At 38.0% G+C, this 19,974-nt stretch overlaps 1 protein-coding gene across 2 annotated transcripts in view; it reads right to left on the minus strand.

Moving 5' to 3' along the window:
• Positions 1–13,181, minus strand: part of PSMA8 (proteasome 20S subunit alpha 8) — a 56,895-nt gene extending 43,714 nt beyond the window's left edge. Inside the window, exons 1-2 of one of the 2 annotated variants that reach the window (XM_032151723.2) lie at positions 12,959–13,181; positions 2,473–2,599 (exon numbers count right to left, since the gene is read on the minus strand). In XM_032151723.2, the coding sequence (XP_032007614.1) occupies positions 2,473–2,599; positions 12,959–13,060 (229 nt within the window). In that variant the 5' untranslated portion in view covers positions 13,061–13,181. Of the gene's footprint in view, positions 1–2,472; positions 2,600–6,956; positions 7,018–12,958 lie in introns of those variants that run through there. The other variant, XM_032151724.2, reaches the window with a different exon arrangement.
• Positions 13,182–19,974: the final 6,793 nt, after the last annotated feature.

Consider the following 19,974-nt stretch of genomic DNA (forward strand, 5'->3'; position numbering starts at 1 on the left):
TTTAACTGTAATCCCCAGTGTTGGAGATGGGGCCCTGGTATAAGGTGATTGGCTCATGGGGATGGTTTCTAATGACTAGCTTAGCACTATCCCCCAGTGCTGTTCTTGTGATAGAGTTCTAACGAGATCAGGTTGTTTAAAAGTATTTGGCACCTCTCCCTTCTCTCTCTCTTCTTCCTGCTCTGGCCATGTGAGATGTCTCACTCCCCCTTTGCCTTCTACCATAATTGAAAGCTTCCTGAGGCCGCCCAAAAGCAGAAGCTGCCATGCTTCCTGTACAGCCTGTGGAACTGTGAACCAATTAAATATCTTTTCTTTGTAAGTTACCCAGTCTCGGATATTTCTGTTTTGTTGTTGTTTTTCAGGTGTTTCTTTATAGCAATGCAAGAATGGACTAATACACAGGGTCTTACTCTGTTGCCTGGACTGGAATGCAGTGGTGTGATCATAGCTCACTGCAGCCTCAACCTGCTGGGTTCAACAGATCTTCCCAGCCTAGCCTCCCAAGTAGCTGGGACTATAGGCACACACCACCATCCCCAGCTAATTTTTGTATTTTTTTAGAGATGAAGTTTCACCATGTTGCTCAGACTGGCTCGAACTTTTGGGCTCAAATGATCAGCCTGCCTCAGCTTTCCAAGATCTTGGGATTACAGGCATGAGCCACCATGCCTGGATGCTTCAATGTTTTTATATTTATTAAGACTTGTTTTGTGAAAAGATAATTCCTTTTTAAAGACAGTACAATAAAGGCATTTTTGTCTTTCTGAATGAGGTTTTTATTTTTTTTATTTTTTAAGAGATAGTATCTTGCTCAGTTGCCCAGGCTGAACTCAAACTTCTAAGCTCAAGTAATTCTCCTGCCTCGACCTCCTGAGTAGGTGCAATTACAGATGTGCACCATCATGTGTGGCTTGAATGAGGTTGTTAAACTTCAATATAAAATTACAGTTAAAAAAAAAAACCCAATCAGAAGATGAGGAAAAAAAAAAGACAAGGCATGTCTTATTTGCTGTATAGAGGCAAATAAGCACATAAAAATAAGTTCAAAATTATTAGCCATGAGGGAAATAAAAATTAAACTTACAACTAGATATCACTACACATGTATAAGAATATAAAAAAATGAAGAAAAGCAACAATATCAAATGCTGATAACACAGAGCAAATGAATGACTCATATATTGCTAGTTGGAATTTAAAATAGTATAACCACTCTGGACTGGCAGTGTTTCATAAAACTAAGCACGGATTATCATATAATCCAGCAACTATACTCTTAGGAATTTGTCCCAGAGAAATGAAATCCTACTTTCACTCAAAAATCTGTACACAAATATGCATAGAGGCGTTATTTACAATAGTCAAAAATTGGAAATAACCCAAATGTCCCTCAATAGGAGAGTTAACAAACCCACTGGTGCCTTTATTCCATGGAATACTACTCAGTAATAAAAAGGAATGGATATATGCAATAACTTGCAAGAACTGCAAGGGAATTATGCTGAATAAAAAAGATTAATCTGAAAGGGTTGCATATTATATAACTTTATCCATATAACATTCTCAAAATGACAAAATTATAGAGATACAGAATAGATAGCAGTTTCCAGAAAGTAGAGATGGTGAGAAGAAATAGCATGAGGTAGCCTTGTGGTGATGGAAGTGTTATGTATCTTGACTCTGGTGATGACTACATGAATCTACATATGTGGTTAGTGTAATAAAACTGCACACAGAGGCCAGGCGTGGTGGCTCATGCCTGTAATCCCAGCACTTTGGGAGAATATAGCCGGTGGATCACCCGAGGTCAGGAGTTCAAGACCAGCCTGACCAACATGGAGAAACCCCATCTCCACTAAAAATACAAAATTAGCCAGGTGTGGTGATGCATGCCTGTAATCCCAGCTACTCGGGAGGCTGAGGCAGGAGAATTGCTTGAACCCAGGAGGCAGAGGTTGCAGTGAGCCGAGATCACACCATTGCACTCCAGCCTGGGCAACAAGAGTGAAACTCTGTCTGAAAAATAAAAATAAAAACAAAAACAAAAAACTACATACATGTACATGAATATGCAAGTGAATGCATGTAAAACTGGCAAAATCTGAATACACTCTCACCAAATGTCAATTTACTGGTTTTGAAGATGTTACCATTTAGGGAAACTGTGTAAAGGGGACTTTCTATGTTTTTGGTAGCTTCTTCTAAATCTGTAGTTATTTCAAAATAAAAAGTTTTGAAAAGAAAATAGCTACCTAAATTTTGAAGTAAAGTAATATATATCTTTTAAAATTTGTACTTTATCAAAAATCCTGGTTTACAAAGTTAGTATTTGCTTTAAAATATAGGATATATTGTTTGTAGAACAATTCCACATGTTTTATAAATATAGCACAACTGCAGCACTGAGGGAAACTGTGTTGCCCTACTACAGTAAGACACTATGCATCATTATTGTAGGTCCATAAGTACCTGCAAAAGCCATGCAGACATGGTCATCAAGGGCACAAATTTTCCTCACAGTTCTTTCATCTTGAAGCTTGGCAACAGATTTTTTTTCTACCCCAAGAACAACTATATTGGTACCTCGAATTCCGACCTGTCAAGTCATTAAAATACATATATATTCAGATGTCAGTTTAAAATATAAAACCAAGTTATTCTAACATATGACTTAGGGGAAATGACTTCTCCTTAAGTATTCAATAAAAACAAGAAAAGTAACTTTCTAGAAAACAGCTTCATAGGTATAGGCTTACTGGAGATCCATTCCCCAGACTCAAAACAAAGAAGACAAATAGGTAGAAATTGCAAAGAAAATACCACCAATGCTGAAATTATGAGTGTCCTAATCTCATACAATACACCTGAAAAAAGCGCTATCTAAATACGGTAAGTTCTCAGTGTCATTGACAGGTTCTTGAAAATTGCAACTATAAGCAAATGATGTATAATGAAACCAATTTTATCACACCCCAATTAATATAAACAGGAGTTAGAGTCATATGAAATATTTCTGGTCACAAAAACACCCCCAAACTTCTAAACAAATACCTAAAACACCTCTAATATTAAACACTGAAATAAATGTGAGCTGTATATATAAGAAACACTAATAAAAACAAGTATGATAAGGCTGGGCCCAGTGGCTCACACCTATAATCCTAGCACTTTGGGAGGCGGAGGCAGGAGGACGACTTGAGGTCTGGAGTTTGAGACCAGCCTGGCCAACATGGTGAAACCCTGTCTCTACTAAAAACACAAAAATTAGCCGGGCATGGTGGCAGGCACCTGTAGTCCCTGCAACTCAGGAGGCTGAGCCAGGAGAATCGCTGGCACCCAGGAAGCAGAGCTTGCAGTGAGCAGAGATTGTGCCACTGCACTCCAGCCTGGGCAACAGAGCGACACTCAAGCTCAAAAAAAAAAAAAGAAAGTATGATAATTATTTATCCAATTTTTGGTGAATCCATGAGTGACAGCAGTCATAGTGGTGGTGGGTTAAATCAAAGAATAAACATTTGCAAAGCAAAAATTTTAAAGAGCACCTCCTACCACCATTCAGTTAAAAAAACAAACAACAAGGCCTATGACAAGCTCACTAAGTGCTTTCATACCTCGTTGTTTACTGTTGTGCATCTGTATGATTATTATATACTTTATAAATTTTTATTTTATAATAATTTGTATTCATTCATTCATTTTCCAATCTGCTTATCCAAGTTCAGGATCACAGGTGGCTGCAGCCTATCGCAGCAGTTCAGGGTACAAGGCAGGAACCAACCATGGACAGGATGCCATTCCACCATAGGCTTTTCTCATACACACACACACTCACTCAGACTGGGACAATTTTGATACATCAATTAACCTAACGCACACATCTTTGGGATGTTGGAGGAAATTGGAGTACATGGAGAAAACCCATGCAGACATGGGGAAAACTAACAAACTCCATATAGAGTGGCCTTCGGTGGGAATTGATTTTTTTTCTCATCAATGTTATAACAAAAGAATGTTGAACAGAACTATGTTATTTGAGAATCTGCTATGTAGTGCAAAATTAAGCAAAATGAAAGAAGATGCCAGGAATCCATGTGGATTCTTTATAAAGGTGGCAGTACCAGTGCTGGTAGTATTAATGGCAGTAAAGAAAGTTAAACAGATAAAATTCTGTAAAAGTTTTCCCATGTATTTCACAATTTGGAGGGATAGGGATTGAGTTGCTATGGTTTGAATATTTACATTCCCCCCAAATTCGTATGTTGAAATCCTGACCCCTAAGGTGATACTATCAGGAGGTAGGGCCTTTGAGAGGTGATTAGGTCATGACGGTGGACTGGGATTCGTGCCCTTATTAAAGAGGCCCAAGAGAGCTTGTTTGCCCTTTCCACCATGTGAGGACACAGCAAGAAAGTTCTAACTATGAACTAGGAAATGGGTACTCTCCAGACACTGAATTGGCCTTAATCTTGGATTTCCCAGTCTTTAGAAATAAATTTCTGTTGTTTATAAAGTACCCTGTCTATTGTCTTTTGTTTTAGCAGCTCAAATAATCTAAGTTAAGACAGGGGCCACAAGCAGCCAAGAGAAAGACCAAATGTCCTTACCCTACATTACTGATAAAGCCTCTATTCAAACAAGAAGAAAACAAGTAGGATGACTATTGCTCCTTTTTCTCTCCTCTTTTTTAGAGGAAAGTTTAGAATTTTGGTTCTGTATTAGAGGGGTAATCTAAAAATTTTGACATAGGTATTGGTGTTTATAATTGCTTTGTAGTCAAGTGTGATATTAATATTGATTTATACAATATTACTATATAAAAATATGTGTTATAATGTAGCATTATTGGGGAGGCCAAGGTGGGTGGATCACGAGGTCAGGAGATCGAGACCATCCTGGCTAACATGGTGAAACCCCGTCTCTACTAAAAATACAAAAAATTAGCCGGGCGTGGTGGCGGGTGCCTGTAGTCCCAGCTACTCAGGAGGCTGAGGTAGGAGAATGGCATGAACCTGGGAGGAGGAGTTTGCAGTGAGCCAAGATCGTGCCACTGCACTCTAGCCTGGGCGATAGAGACTCCGTCTAAAAAAAAAAAAAATAATAATAATAATTAGCATTATTGAAGTGAAAATACAGAATAGATGAAATGTAGAACTAGGCCTGGCTGAACATGGTGGCTTATGCCTGTAATCCCAGCATTTTGGAAGGCTGAGGTGGGAGGATCACTTGATTTCAGGAGTTTCATACTAGCCTGGGCAACATAGTGGGATTTCATCTCTACAAAATATAAAAAAATTAGCCGAGCATGGTGGTGTGCACCTGTAGTTCCAGCTACTCAGGAGGCTGAGGTGGGAGAATTGCTTGAGCCTGGGAGTTCAAGGCAGTGAACCGTGATCATGCCACTGCCTCTTTCTCAAAAAAAAAAAAAAAGAAAAGAAAAGAAACAGAAAAAAAGAAAAAAAGAACTACACTTTTGTTCTTATTGTTCTCTCATTTCTTATCAGTTTATCCAAGTACCCTTTCTTAACCATTATATTTCAAATCAGCCATCCTCCCTCCCTAACCTATCCTCATCAAATGAAAAAATGTTAAACTTTATAGGGAATATGCCTTCTTAACAAGCCATGGGATATTGTAACAATTTAACATATATTAGGACTAAAAGAAAAATCTCAAAATATTCTCACAATTGAAATAAATCAAGTTTAAAAGGACCAATACAGACTAGAAAATATTGATAATAAGTATGTTAATATCAAAGTATTTTGAGTGTGGTCAAAATTATGTTCAGGAGAGAATTTATTATTTTATTTTTTAATCAAGTAAGAAAAAATATTAAAAATGAATTAAGAAATCAATAAGTACAAAAAGGGATAAAAATATTGCAGCTAAGCTTAAGGGGAAAAATAAGAAAAAAGCAAAAATTAATGGTTAGGAAGAAAACAATCAAACTGATAAATAATACCAAGAGTTGGTTATTTTAAACAAATAATTAAAATGTATCTCTCAGTTAATCTCATCAGGAAAGGGATAGAGTGAAAGAAATACATACAAGTGTGGAAAAGTAACAATTTTAAAATTATAACCTTAAGTTAATAAATTTGAAAATCTGAAAGATGTTACAGAGTAGAAAAATTTAAAACTGACCATATTGATTCAAGAAAAGACAAAAACTCTGTTTCACTAACAAACATGGAGTAATTTCAGAAAAGAACTAATCCTCAAAAACAAGTGTCAGACCTAGAGGGTTCATGGATGAATTCTTGCTAATTTTGTTATGAGTAATTCCTGTGCTATTTAAATTATTCTATGATGCAGATGAAAGCAGATATGTTCTTCTTTAGTAAAACTATGTAACAATGTTAAAATCTGACAAATACAACATTTTCTAAATAAATAAAAGTACCAATAATTCCTCATTTATGAAAGCTGATGCCAAAATCTCAAAACAATATGACATCAGCAAGATGGCAGAATAGGAGTTTCCCACGCCCATGTCCCAGCAGGAATACCAATTTGTACTACTATGTGTGAAAATACTTCCTAAGAAAAGAATTCAGGTGAGAGACCAAAGCACAGAAATACGAAAAGACATTTGAAGAGAGTGGGAAAGGCAATTTGACATTATCTACATCACCTGTCCTTCAAGGCCCAGCAACACAGTGCAGAGAGAGATACCATCCATGTGTGGTAAGGAGAGTAACGTGAGTATCTGACTTTACCATGGACCCCATGGATCCAAGCTCCGGGTCTGCTCCTGTGGACTCAGGTTCCAGGCCCACCCTAGTGAGCCCTGGTACAAGGCTGGCACCTGTGGTGCCAAGCCAGCCTGCCTGCTGACCTAGGCATCAGGCCAGCCTGCCAAAGGACTCTAGTGGCAGGCCCACCCCAAATCGCTGGATGGGCTAACTGGTGAAGACCTTTTCCTGCTGAAGCTAATCTGAAGAGGTACTTACTTTTTCAAATGTGCAGACATCCATGCCAGGCCACAAGAATCATGAACAATCAGAGAAACATGATACTACCAAAGGAAGAAAATAAAGTATGGAGATCTGTGAATTTCTTGACAAAGAATTAAAAAGTAACAATCTTTTAAAAGCTCAGTAAGCTACAAGAGTACAGAGATAAACAAGCGAGATCAGGAAAACACTATGCAAACAAAGTGAGAAGTTCAACAAACAGACAGAAACCTATGTTAGTCTCTTTTATTTTAAAATTTTAATACCATTCCACTTTAATCCCACCTTTTTTCTTTCAAGCCCTTCAAGCCAAATATTGTCATCATCCCTCAGCCCACAACAACCTGGTTTCTATCCCTCTTCTCTCAGAGTTTAGTCAAGGTAATTACAAAGGTCATTAAGGTCCCTCAAGGTTCGGTTGTAGACTATCCTCTGCTTAGTCTATAGTCTATATTTAGTCTTACTGAACACAGAAGGGTACTCAAGAGTATACATTTACTTGACCTTCAATATAGGTTTTTAACAGGGGAAAGAATGCACTTCGAAATTGTTGGAATAAGATCTTAGCCAAGATCAATCTCTTAAATTTCAAACACGTACTTTTCAGCTGCCTGACAGTCTCTGTTCAGGAATCGGGACACAGTTTAGCTAAGTCGTCTGGCTCAGGGTCTCTGATAAGGCTTTAATCAAGTTGTCTACCAGCACTGCACGCATCTCTAGGCTCAATTGGGGAAGGATCCATTTCCAAGCTCACTTACATGGTTGTTGGCAAGATTCAGTTCCCCTGGGTTGTTGGACTAAGGACCTCAGTTCCCCACTAGATTTTGAACAAATGTTTCCCTCAGTTCCTTGCCTCATTGGGCCCTGCAGAGGGCAACTCAACATGGCAGCTGGGTTTCACCAGAGTAAGCAAGCAAAACAGCAAGTAAGGATGAATAAAATGAAGTCACCGTTTCTTTGCAACCTAATCCCTGATGTGTCATTCGTCACTTTCACCTATTCCATTCCTTAAAAGCAAGTCACTAAGTTCAGTCCACATCCAAGGGAGGAAGGTTATACAAGGGCATGAGCACCAGAAGGTGGGGATCACTGGAGGCCATTTTAAAGTCTGTCTGCTACAGTTTCCATAAGCATCTCAACCTCAGCAAGTCCAAAACAGTTATCTTCCCCCAAAACTTAGTGCTTTACATTCTCTAAGTAAATGGCAGTACCATTTACTTAGCAGGCACATCCAGAAACAGGGACACCAACTTTTATTCCTCCTTCTCCTATACCTATGTCAACACCATCCATATAACCATCGAATTGTAACAAGTATACTGCTTAATGTTTTTCTGGAATCTGCCTTATTTTCACTTCCCCCCAAGTCTAGTAAACGCTAGTTATCATCTTTCATCTAGACTATTTCCACAGAATCCTAACTGGTCTCCCTGTTTCTAGTCTTGATTTCATCCAATTCACTGACCATAGGTAGCCTGAGAAATATTTGGAAAATAAAATGAAGACCAAAAAAGAAGAAGAAAATAAAATCTGAATGTGGCATTCTTTTACTTAAAGCTTATAGAGGGACCATCTGTCACTAAGCAAATCAACACAGCACAGAGCTAGACATGAGATAAAAGGATCTAGGGACTTTAATATGTACTCTTTGCATATTGGCTTTTTGCTTTCCTAATGTGGAAAAGCTTTCTCTGTACAGTAAAAACATGGCCACCAGGACCTTGACCTACATCCCAACAGTTCTCCCAGAGAATAAAAGCTACCACTGTCTCTAGTCAGAAGAGTTGTTAAAGGTGAACTTATCATTGGCTAGATTTGACTGACATGCTCATCACTGTGGCCAGGAAGATAGAAATTATGAATGATTCTACTTAGGTCATGTGAGTATCTCTGTTGTTGGACAAATGTAGTCTGTTAATAGAACGACAGAAGAGCAATACCTGGAGACTGACAGTAGCTACATCGAAACACTTCAAGGTCTCTTATTCAGTGTATCCTCACATGGTTTAATGGCATTCCATGATCTGGCACCAGTTTCTAGCTTCATCTATTTCTATTTTTCCATTGCTTCAACAATCCTGAATCCCTTTCAGTTCACAGAACATAGCTGTCTTTTTCTACTTGCCTTCCCACAAGCTATTTCCTTTGTCAAAAATACTCTTCACTCTTTCCCCTTCCACTTCTTCACTTGACAACCTCTAACCTTTCAGAAGTCCACTTAAGTATTATTTCTTCAGAGGGACCTCCCCAACACCTGGGGTTCCTATAATGCCTCATACCCTAATACTCACTCAGGTTTTGTTAGGACTATTTATGTAATTATCTAACTTTCCTGATAGTAGGATCTCTAAGGACAGGGATCGAATCTATCTTGTATGTGATGCTATCTATCTTGTATGTGACCTAGCATCACGTTTAGCATATGTAAGTATTCAACAAAAATGTCTTGAAATAATAAATGAATGTGTGAGAAGCACCACAGACAAAATTGAAAAAAAAGAGAAAACAAATAATAGTAAATAATAATAACTACAATTTATTAAGTACTTTCTGTGAACCAGATTCTGTTTAAGATGCTTCACATGCATTATTACCTCATTCAAATTTCACATCAACTCTATGAAGCAAGTGCAATTTTTTTTTTTTTTTTTTTGAGACAGATTCTCACTCTGTCACTCAGGCTGGAGTACACTGGTGCCATCTTGGCTCATGCAACCTCTGCTTCCTCGGTTCAAGCAGGAATTCTCTTGCCTCAGTCTCCCAAGTAGCTAGGAATACAGGCACATACCATCATGCTCAGCTAATTTTTTGTATTTTTAGTAGAGATGGGGAATCACCATGTTGGCCAAGCTGGTCTCGAACTCCTGACCTCCAGTGATCCACTCGCCTTGGCCTCCCAAAGTGCTAGGATTATAGGCATCAGCCACCATGCCCAGCCACAAGTGCTATTTTGATACCTCTTTTACTATTACAGAAACTGAAGCTTAGTGAAGTTAATTGCCTTAAGTGATACATATCTGATTTCTACATTCATAATAATGGAAGCTAATTAATATACAAATATTTATTGAACAAATTTCATGCTACAATGCAAGGAGCAGTGGCTTTAGAACTAGAAAAAAATAATTATAAATATGAGTTCCATCACTCTCCAGCTGGGTACTTTCAGCAAGCTATAAATGCTTCTGAATCACAGTTTCACATATAATAAAAGGGGATTAAACACTGTCCCTAATGTTAGATAATGTACACAAAATGCCTGGTGAAAGTATTTCTTAAATGTTAGTTACTGCCTTCCTAGCCCCTCTACTGTATATTGTGTAGTAGAAATAGAAAAAGGAATTATACCATCTAGATCCTCAGAGATCTTACTATCCAGTTGGTGTGAGATTATTAAATATACTTGAAATTAAAGAAAATATCAGGCCAAATAGTAAATACTGTACAATATTCTGTGGTACAGATTATAAATTCAGAAAAGACAAAGATCCAAGATGACTGGAGTGGATCAGAGAAGGCTTCATTATAGAGGACAAGTGTGCAGAGATTGTTAAAGGATAAATAAGATACAGAGCAGCAGAAAGAAAGGTGTTTTCTCCTTTCCTCTCTCCCCTTTCTGTAGGCAGAAACACATATTAGTGAAACCAAGAAGCTGCCTCCTAAATTAAGAGGGTGGATAGGATTATGGAAGACTTTGATGGCTAGATTGTGGCGCTGAGATTTGATAAAGTAGGAAATACAGAGCTAATAACGTTTGGGGTCACAGAAAGGACAAAATGAGGAACGATAATAAATCTTATCGTTTTCACGGGAATATTGTGAAGGATTCATTTCTTTTCCCTAAGAAGAAAGGTATTACTTCTCCAAAATGTTATTCAAACAAATTTGCATTTACAGAAAAGGGAACTGAAGCAAAAAGAAAACAAGCCTCTTGTTTCCTTTCATGCTATAAGATAATCATCAACAAGGAAGTAGAACACAAAAGCCTTTAATTGTGGCCCATATAACTTTTATATTACTAAATAATATCACATCTACATACTGGTCAAAACTGGTCAACCTTGGCTTATTTGTAACTCGTAATATCAATTTTCACTTCTAGACAGAATATTTTGTGACATATTTTAATAATCAAGTGCCATTAAAAAACTTTACCCTATGTAAAAGGTCATAGCACCCTCAAGGAAACACAATGAATAACTCCATGCAAACATGCAAATTATAATTTCAGAATTCTGAGACAAAAGTGTCTCATTCTTCCAATGTATCTTTAAAAATGCCCACTATAGGTATTTTTATATCCTTACCCTTTTACCGCTCATTACAAAGGAACCATCAATCAGTTCTACAGCACTCTTAAAACATGTTAAATGAGCCAATGTGGTTTCTTATTACACCCTAGTCTTCTCCTATTACTCCCTTTATTTTAGGCCCTAAAACTTGGGCATTATTTTCTAACCATATGCTACATGCTATGCTGGGGATTATATAACTTTTTGTTTTTATCAAAATGGTACCCTTTTGGTTTAAGCTACATCAGGCTTTCCTTAAATTTATAATTCTAAAAAATTACTTGTAAAACAGAAGCAAAACTAGTGGGCCCAATTAAATAGAAAAATACTTTTACAACGATTCTTCTTCTAGTGTTATTTTTTTTTACCACTTACATCTTTTAGATTTATAATGCAAGTGAATTATTTCCTTCTTTAACAAAGAAAGTCAGAAAATATAGATAGACACTGCTAGACTTAGAAACGTACCGTGTATTCTCATAGCTACTGTCTCAATTTCCAAAGTAGACAACAAACATGCTCATGAAATTGAGAGAATAAAAATATCCGATCCTTTGAATTCATAGGCTAGGCCTTAGAAGATTTGGGGTAATAGATCTTGTGTCACTAGGGCAGTTTTGTCCTCTTTAATTTTTATAAATCACTAAAATTATTGAATGTAGTTAAATCTTGGCAGCAGTATTACTCCTACCCTGAGTATTTGTGAAGTTTTTCAGTAATGTGGATACATAAATCTAAGGTAGGGTATAATCTCTCAAAGAACTTCCAGCATTATTTTTTAAGTGGTCAAAAAAGTGGAAGTTCTTGGGCTTTTGAGCCTCTACAAGGCTGCGAAATATTGGGACAATTTGGAGATTTTTTTTTTTTTTCGAGATGGAGTGTCGCTTTTGTTGCAATGGCACGATCTCGGCTCACCGCAACCTCTGCCCCCCGGGTTCAAGCGATTCTCCCTCCTCAGCCTCCCCGGGTAGTTGGGATTAGAGGCATGCGCCACCACGGCTAATTTTGTATTTTTAGTAGAGATGGGGTTTCTCCATGTTGGTCAAGGCTGGTCTCAAACTCCCGACCTCAGGTGATCCGCCCTCCTGGGCCTTCCAAAGTGCTGGGATTACAGGCGTGAGCCACTGCGCCCAGCAATTTTGGGATATTTTTAACGCGTGTGTTTGAACTGTGTTTTTAATCATTTCTTCATCAACAAAAGTTTAATTTTATATTGATTTAGTCCGTATTTGGGGGGCAGGTGTGGCTAACTTATTTTTTATCGTAATTGTTATTAAAAAATAGTTCCTAACATGAAGCAGCTGTTAACTTTTCTAGGGGTCTCTGAACTACGGAGGAACTGGACCACGAGCATTCAGGTAGGCTGTTACAGATTAAAAGCTTTCCCTATTGTCAATTACAGCATTAACGTCCCTAAACACACACACACACACACACACACACACACCCTAGTTTTGCGTCTGTAGCTACCATTAAACCAGCAGTTGAACAGCAGAGATCAGGAAAATCTCCCAACTTTTACTCTGCCCACTTCCGGCCCAAATCTCAGAAGTCTGTCTCCCTAAATAAAAAGAACAAAGTAATTTTCACAAGTGTGGGAATCTCCTCTCTTGAGCTCCTAGGATGGAGGGGTGGGCTGGGGCAGTAGGGTAACGATGGCCTGACAGGTCAGAGCGGGGAATAGTCTGGGAATAGTTGCTTCCTCACCGCGGTGGATCCTTTCTTCACCGCTTCCTGGGCATATTCAACTTGAAAAAGGTGTCCGTCTGGGGAGAAGACAGTGATCGCCCTGTCGTATCGAGACGCCATCGCACAGGACTGCGAGGGCTTGCCACCCAGCTTCCTGCTGCTGCAGCTGAGGGAGACGGGGAGCCGCCGCCAACACAAAGTGCTACCGCCCGGAAGCGCTAGCACACGCGCCTCAAGCTGCCTCCCGGAAGTCCCCGCGCCCGCGCTTCGGCTGCTTCCCGGAAGTCCTTGCTCCTTTGGCTGCCTGCGGATGTCCTCGCGCTTGCCAGCCTCTGTCACCCAAGCAGTGGCTGTGAGTTGACGGCATTCTTCCCTTACCCTTCCTGTCTGACGCATATCTCCATTTCCCCACTACCGTGTTGCCCCAGGGATGGTGTCACGGCACTCGAGTTATAAAAATAATATCAAAGATTAGGGCTTAAAGATGAGGTCTTCAAAGATCAGATACTTTTGTTATCGCATACATGTTGGAGAAACTGTGGTAAGTTAAATATCAGTTCCTTCCCTTTGGTTTCAAATTCTAAATTTCCTACTCTTCCTCTCTCTCAGGTTAACTCTTGTTATTTGAACCCAAGGAAAAAAAGCACACTTTTCAAAATATTGCTGCTTCTTATATTTTCTGCCTTGTGAGCAAAATAGAGCAGATGAGCAAATGGTACATTAAATAAAGCAAATAGTCCATCAAACTAATGCTAATAATGAGAATTAAGATAATATTCTTTTAATTGGAGAAATTTTGTAAAAGCCCAAAGTATGAGACTTAAAAGATGTCTGGAAATTTAGCTATAGCAGAAACTCTTTGCAACTTGCTACATTACTAACTATGAAACAACTCTGTCACTTTCTCCTTATCAATAAAATAGGAATATTTAAAAATCTGCAGCAGAGTATTCTGAGCTTAATATGTGTTTATGGGCATAATTACATAAAATGGTGCCTGGTGGGTAGTAATAGCCAGGTAAGTTTAGCTATTATTGCTTTCCATGTGTTGTTTAATACATGCAGTTTTCCACTGGGGAGGATCTTAAAGTTGGTGAAATCAACTTTAACCAAAAAAAGAAAAAAAGAATAATTTCCTCAAAAGAGGAAAAATTTGATTCCCTGAATTCCAAATACTTAAATCAGAACTGTAATTGACTTAAAAATTTTATTTAATTATTAATACTTTTTTTTTTTAACATAGGGACTTGGTTTCCCTATGTTGCCCAGGCTGGTCTCAAACTCCTGGTCTCAAGCAATCCTCCTGCCTCGGCCTCCCAAAGTACTGGGATTACAGGTGTGAGCCACCACACCTGGCCTTTAGTTGACTCTTGAAGCAGTTTGTACTTATTGCTCCTCCATTGCTTTTCTTCAGTATTACAGTCTTGACAAGTTTGGTTTGACTGCAAAAAACCAGTAATTCCTAATGAAAACAATTCACTCTAACTGGTTACTTTACATTATTATGATAAACCAACATTTGTCCGAAGTGGTTTTTTGAGAAGTGTTTTGTTGTACCTGTTAAATTATGTTTCCTTTTTATTTTGAAATAGTTATAGATTGACAGGAAGTTTCAAATATGGTAAGAAGAGGTCTCCTATATCCTTCACCCCATTTCCTCCAATGGTAATATTTTACATGCATATAATATGGTAACAAAACCAGGAAACTGACATTGGTGTAATGCACAGAGTTTTTTCAGATTTTGCCAGTTTTATATACACACCTGTGTGTATGTGGCGGGGAGGCCTATGCAATTTATCATGTATAGATTGGTATAATGACTATCATAATCAAGATACAGAGCTGTTTCACAACCACAAAGATCTGTGGCGTTGACTTACAAGACATACCCATCTCTCTCTCCCTCTACCATCCCTGGCAACCACTAATCTGTTGTCCATCTCTATAATTTTGCCATTTCAAAAATTTTACATAAATGGAATCATACCTGATGTAAGTTTTTAGTGATTTTTTATTTTGTAAATAATTATAGACTCACAGAAATTTGACAGGACACTACAGAATGGCCCCTCATACCCTACACTTAGTTTCTGCAATTTGTTACATCTGATACAGTAAAAAACCAGGAAACTGACTTTGGTATAGAGCATGTTTATACTATTAGAAGGCATTTTGTAAATGTCACACTGTATGATAGTATACACTTCAGAAATATGATAGCGTTAAAATGTTGACAAAGTTTAATTAACACATTCAGATTTAACATCCTCACTAAAATATAACAGCTGTATACCTTTGGGTAGGTATATTTCACTTCACTAAAACTCAGTTTTCTGACCTGCAAAATGGTGATAATACTTATCTTCACAAGATTGTAGTGAAGAACAAATGAAATAGTCCATTAATGCACCCATGGCTGTGCCTGACACAGAGTAACCACTTAAAAAAATATTAACTATTGTTATTTATCATTAAGTTCACGAAAAAGTAAAGATTACTCTGAAAGAGAGAAATTAGGAAAAGTAGAAATGTAGCATGAACTCATTTATACTTTAAAAATGTGTATTTGTTAAAATATGTGTATCCAAATGTATAAAGAGTGAAAGTACTTACTCCAAATTTATAAAAGTGCATTTCTCTTTGCAGGAGGCCAGGAATTAGAAAATGGGACGACATGGTAGGGACAGAAAAGTTACCATTTTAAACTTTATATCTGTATTATTTTAATTTTTTTTTTACCGTGAGCATTGTTTATTTTTATAGTTAACAAAAACCATAAGAAACAGTTTAATGCCTAGAAGCTGCACGCGATTGCAGTTTTTATAGTTTGGACCAAATCTCCCATTGAAAACAACTAGAAATACTAGTCTAAAATATATTTTTTAAATGTGTATGCTGACTCTAAAGAGCTAACAAGGAATGAAGGTTTGTGGTGCCAAGATAAAAGTAGGAAAACCCAGAAGGTTAAGTGAGAAGTAAAGCAGACCTTTCATAGACATTTGGAATTCAAAGCCTATTAAGGTATAGGGGTGTTGGTAAATGTCTAAATTTTTGTTTAGAACCCAAAGAGCCACAGCCCAGAAGTAGGATTGAACCAAAAATAGACCTGTTCTACACTTGGCTGTGGTCACTGCACAGATCAGCCCCTACTCACTCATATACCTTGCTCTGCTTCTTCTCTGACCATGTGTGACAAACCCAATATGGCTGAGATTGATAAATTCCGTAAGTAAAAATTGAAGAGAACAAAAACAAGACTAAAATCCACTGCCTTCCAAAGAAATGATTATACAGGTGAGACAATTATGCAAATAGTAATGAGGACTGTGCTGCCAATATACACTACATCCCACAAGCATTGCCTTCTTATTTTACTCCTTTTAGCTGTTTTACTTTATAAGATGCAGAGAAGTGGGATTGGGTTTAAATGACTGTGCTACTACTCTTCACATCAAAGAATCAAGAACTATTGAAAACAAAGTCTATACCTGCCTCTCCTATCTGCCTGTCTGACTGGCAGGAAGCAAAATGAACTTCCTTCAGTATTGGTGAAGGAAGAAGCAGGGTGGGATGACGTTGAAATCTAGAGTAAAAACTGTCCAAGGTGTCCTGTAATGCTGAAAAATGCAGTTTAATCAGAGTGCCTTTAAAAAATGATTTTAGTTATTGGTATACACAATTTCTTAAATAAAATTTAGCCTCTTCGAAAAAAAAAAACAGACCTATTCTCACAGGGACTAATACCCAGTTTTAAATAATCTCAATCCATAATTGGAATAAAGCCGTAGTTTTCAAACTGTGGCCCACACATTTTTGGAGGTACTCAAAAACCTTTCAAGGGATCGACAATGACAAAACTATAGTAAAAATATTAAGATAGTACTTGCCCTCTTCACTGTGCGGATATTTGCATTGACAGTGCAAAAGCAATGGTGGGTAAAGCTACTGAAACCTTAATATAAATCAAGGCAGTAGCATTAAACTTACTGTATGGGTTCAGTATTCCTTATCCAAAATGCTTGGGATGAGAAATGTTTCAGATTTTGGATTTTTTCCATATTTTGGAATAATCGTATATACATAATGAAATATATTGGGAATAAGACCCAAGTTTAAACACAAAATTCATTTTTTATTATGCTTTATAAACATAGCTTGAAGGTAATTTCATACAATATTTTAAAATAATTTTGTGCCTAAAACAAATCTTGTGTATATTGAGCCATAAGAAAGCAAAGATGTCATTATTTCAGCCACCATTGGACAATCTGGTTGTTTGACACCCCCAGCATTCCTGACTGAATTTATATGCTACTGATGAGCAATCATTTTCTTACACTTATTCACATATAAGTAATTAACAATAAACAATATGACATACCATTAACACAGTGAAAAAATAATGCTTTCAGGGCAATGAATCAGCACAGTATAATTACCAGAATACCCATTAGTTGTCAAACAACAGCAACAACAAACAACAACAGGCTTTCAATCTCCACCTGCTATGCTCTGATTTGACTGAAAGGTTACAATGCACTATAATTTATTTTTTTAGGTGAGAAGAAACGTCAGAAGCAGTTCAGGGACCAGGAAGTGGGTCCTCTAGGAATAAGGAGGCATTCTGCTGGATGCTTTTTAAAAGGTTTCCTCCAGAGTCATCTGCCTCATTAATAACTGTTTTTGTGTTAGAAGTCTCTCTTTGATTTTATAAACGGACATGACTTCTTGTTCTGTTGTGAATGCATCTGCTTTAGTTCTTCAATAAGCCCATTACACATTTTCACCATGTCGTCTACAGGCACTTTTTCTTTAGTGTTAATGACATCATCTTCTTTGTCACTGTTATCACAGTCACCTTGATTCAGAACCATTTAGCATTTATCATTAGCCAATGAATAAACATCTGGAGCCTCGTTATCAATGTTAAAAACTTCTTTGATATCCACTTCTTTCAGCTAAGTGACTGTATTAGGCCATTCTTGCATTGCTATAAAGAAATACCTAAGCCTGGATAATTATAAAGAAAAGAGGTTTAATTGGCCGAGGTTCTGTGTAGGAAGCTGTATTAGGATTCTCTAGAGGGACAGAACGAATATATATATTATATATATACTACATATATATGTATATGTGTATATATATGTATATATGAGTTTATTAAGTATTAACTCACTTGATCACAAGGTCCCACAATAGGCCATCTGCAGGCTGACGAGCAAGGAGAGCCAGTATGAGTTCCAAAGCTGAAGAACTTGGAGTCTGATGTTCAAGAGCAGGAAGCATCCAGCATGGGAGAAAGATGTAGGCTGGGAGGCTAGGCCAGTTTCTCTTTTCACATTTTTCTGCCTGCTTAGTTTATATTCTAGCCACACTGGCAGGTGATTAGATTGTACCCACCCAGATTAAGGGTGGGTCTGCCTTTCCCAGCCCACTGACTCAAATGTTAACCTCCTTTGGCAACACCCTCACAGACACACCCAGGATCGATACTTTGTATCCTTCAATCCAATTAAGTTGACACTCAGTATTAACCATCACAGAAGCATAACAGCTTCTGCTTCTGGGGAGGCCTGAGGACGCTTCCAATCATGGTGGCAGGCAAAGGAGGAGCAGGCGTCTCACATAAGAAGAACAGGGGCAAGAGAGAGTGAGGAGGGAGGTGCCACACACTTTTAAATGACTAGATCTCGTGAGAACTCGCTGTCATGAGAGCAGCACCTAGGGGATGGTGCTAAACTATTCATGAAGGAGCCACCCTCATGATTCAGTCACCTCCCACCAGGCCCCACTCCAAATTACGATTTGACGTGAGATTTGGCTGGGACACAGATCCAAATCATACCAGTGATGGACTCTGAAGATGTATTTTTGCATATCTAAGGAGGGCAGATGTCACTTTTTTCCTCACTTGACATATGAAATCCTTCAAAGTCACTATTTTGTTCATCATCATGACTGAACATAGTCACAGGCCACAGGTTGTGCCAGGCATGCACAACTATGTCTTTAGTTACTGTTCCTAGCATTGGCAACAGCATGTATGGCATCCTTTATGCTAAACTCCTTTGAAAACCTTCCTAACCCATGACTCTGTTCACTGCTGCTGGCATGCTGCTCAAGAAAGTGTTTTTAAAATACGTACACTTCATTGGTCTAAGGATACCCTAGTCAAACGGCTGAATTAATGAAGTCACATTTGCAGGAAAGTACATAGCATAAATACTATTATTATTACTATATTTTTTGAGACAGAGTCTCTGTTGTCCAGGCTGGAGTGCAGTGGCGCAATTTCGGCTCACTGCAACCTCCACCTCGCGGGTTCAAGTGATTCTCCTGCTGCCTCAGCCTCTTGAATAGCTGTGATTACAGGCATGCACCACTACGCCGGGCTAATTTTTGTATTTTTTGTAGAGACGAGGTTTTGCCATATTGGCCAGGCTGGTCTTGATCTCCTGACGTCAGGCGATCTACCTGCCTTGGCCTCCCAAAGTGCTGGGATTACAGGTGTGAGCCACTGCGCCTGGCTATACATATTTTTTTAAGAGAATTTCAACTGGAGGATGAGCAAAACTGTTGTCAAGGAGTAAAAAAACTTTCACTTGTCATTCAGTGTAATTTGCCTGCAGTGAGCATGAGCTGCTGGTACAAAATATTTGTAAAACCAATCTGAAGAGATGTCTCTGGTGATCCATGACTTTTTCTTAGCATAATAATGGACTGGTAAGAGTTCACTCCTTGAAAACAGCAAGAATGCAAGTTTTTGCCTATCACATCAAGTTTATATTTATATATGCCTGCTACATTAGCACATCCCAACAGAGTTATTCGTCCTTGACATCCTTAATTCCTGTAGGGGCTGTTTCATCAGCTATAGTCAGGTTCTTTCTGGTGCAATAATGCCAAAACAATGATGTTTTATCAGCATTATAGACTTGTTCTGGGATAAGATTTTCATCAGCAGTAATTCTGGGATAAGATTTTTATCAGCAATGACTTTGGCAAAGTTGTGAATGATTTTTTCCACTGCT

Source organism: Hylobates moloch, unplaced genomic scaffold, assembly GCF_009828535.3.
Source record: "Hylobates moloch isolate HMO894 unplaced genomic scaffold, HMol_V3 SCAFFOLD_5, whole genome shotgun sequence".
NCBI classification, from domain to species: Eukaryota; Metazoa; Chordata; class Mammalia; order Primates; family Hylobatidae; genus Hylobates; species Hylobates moloch.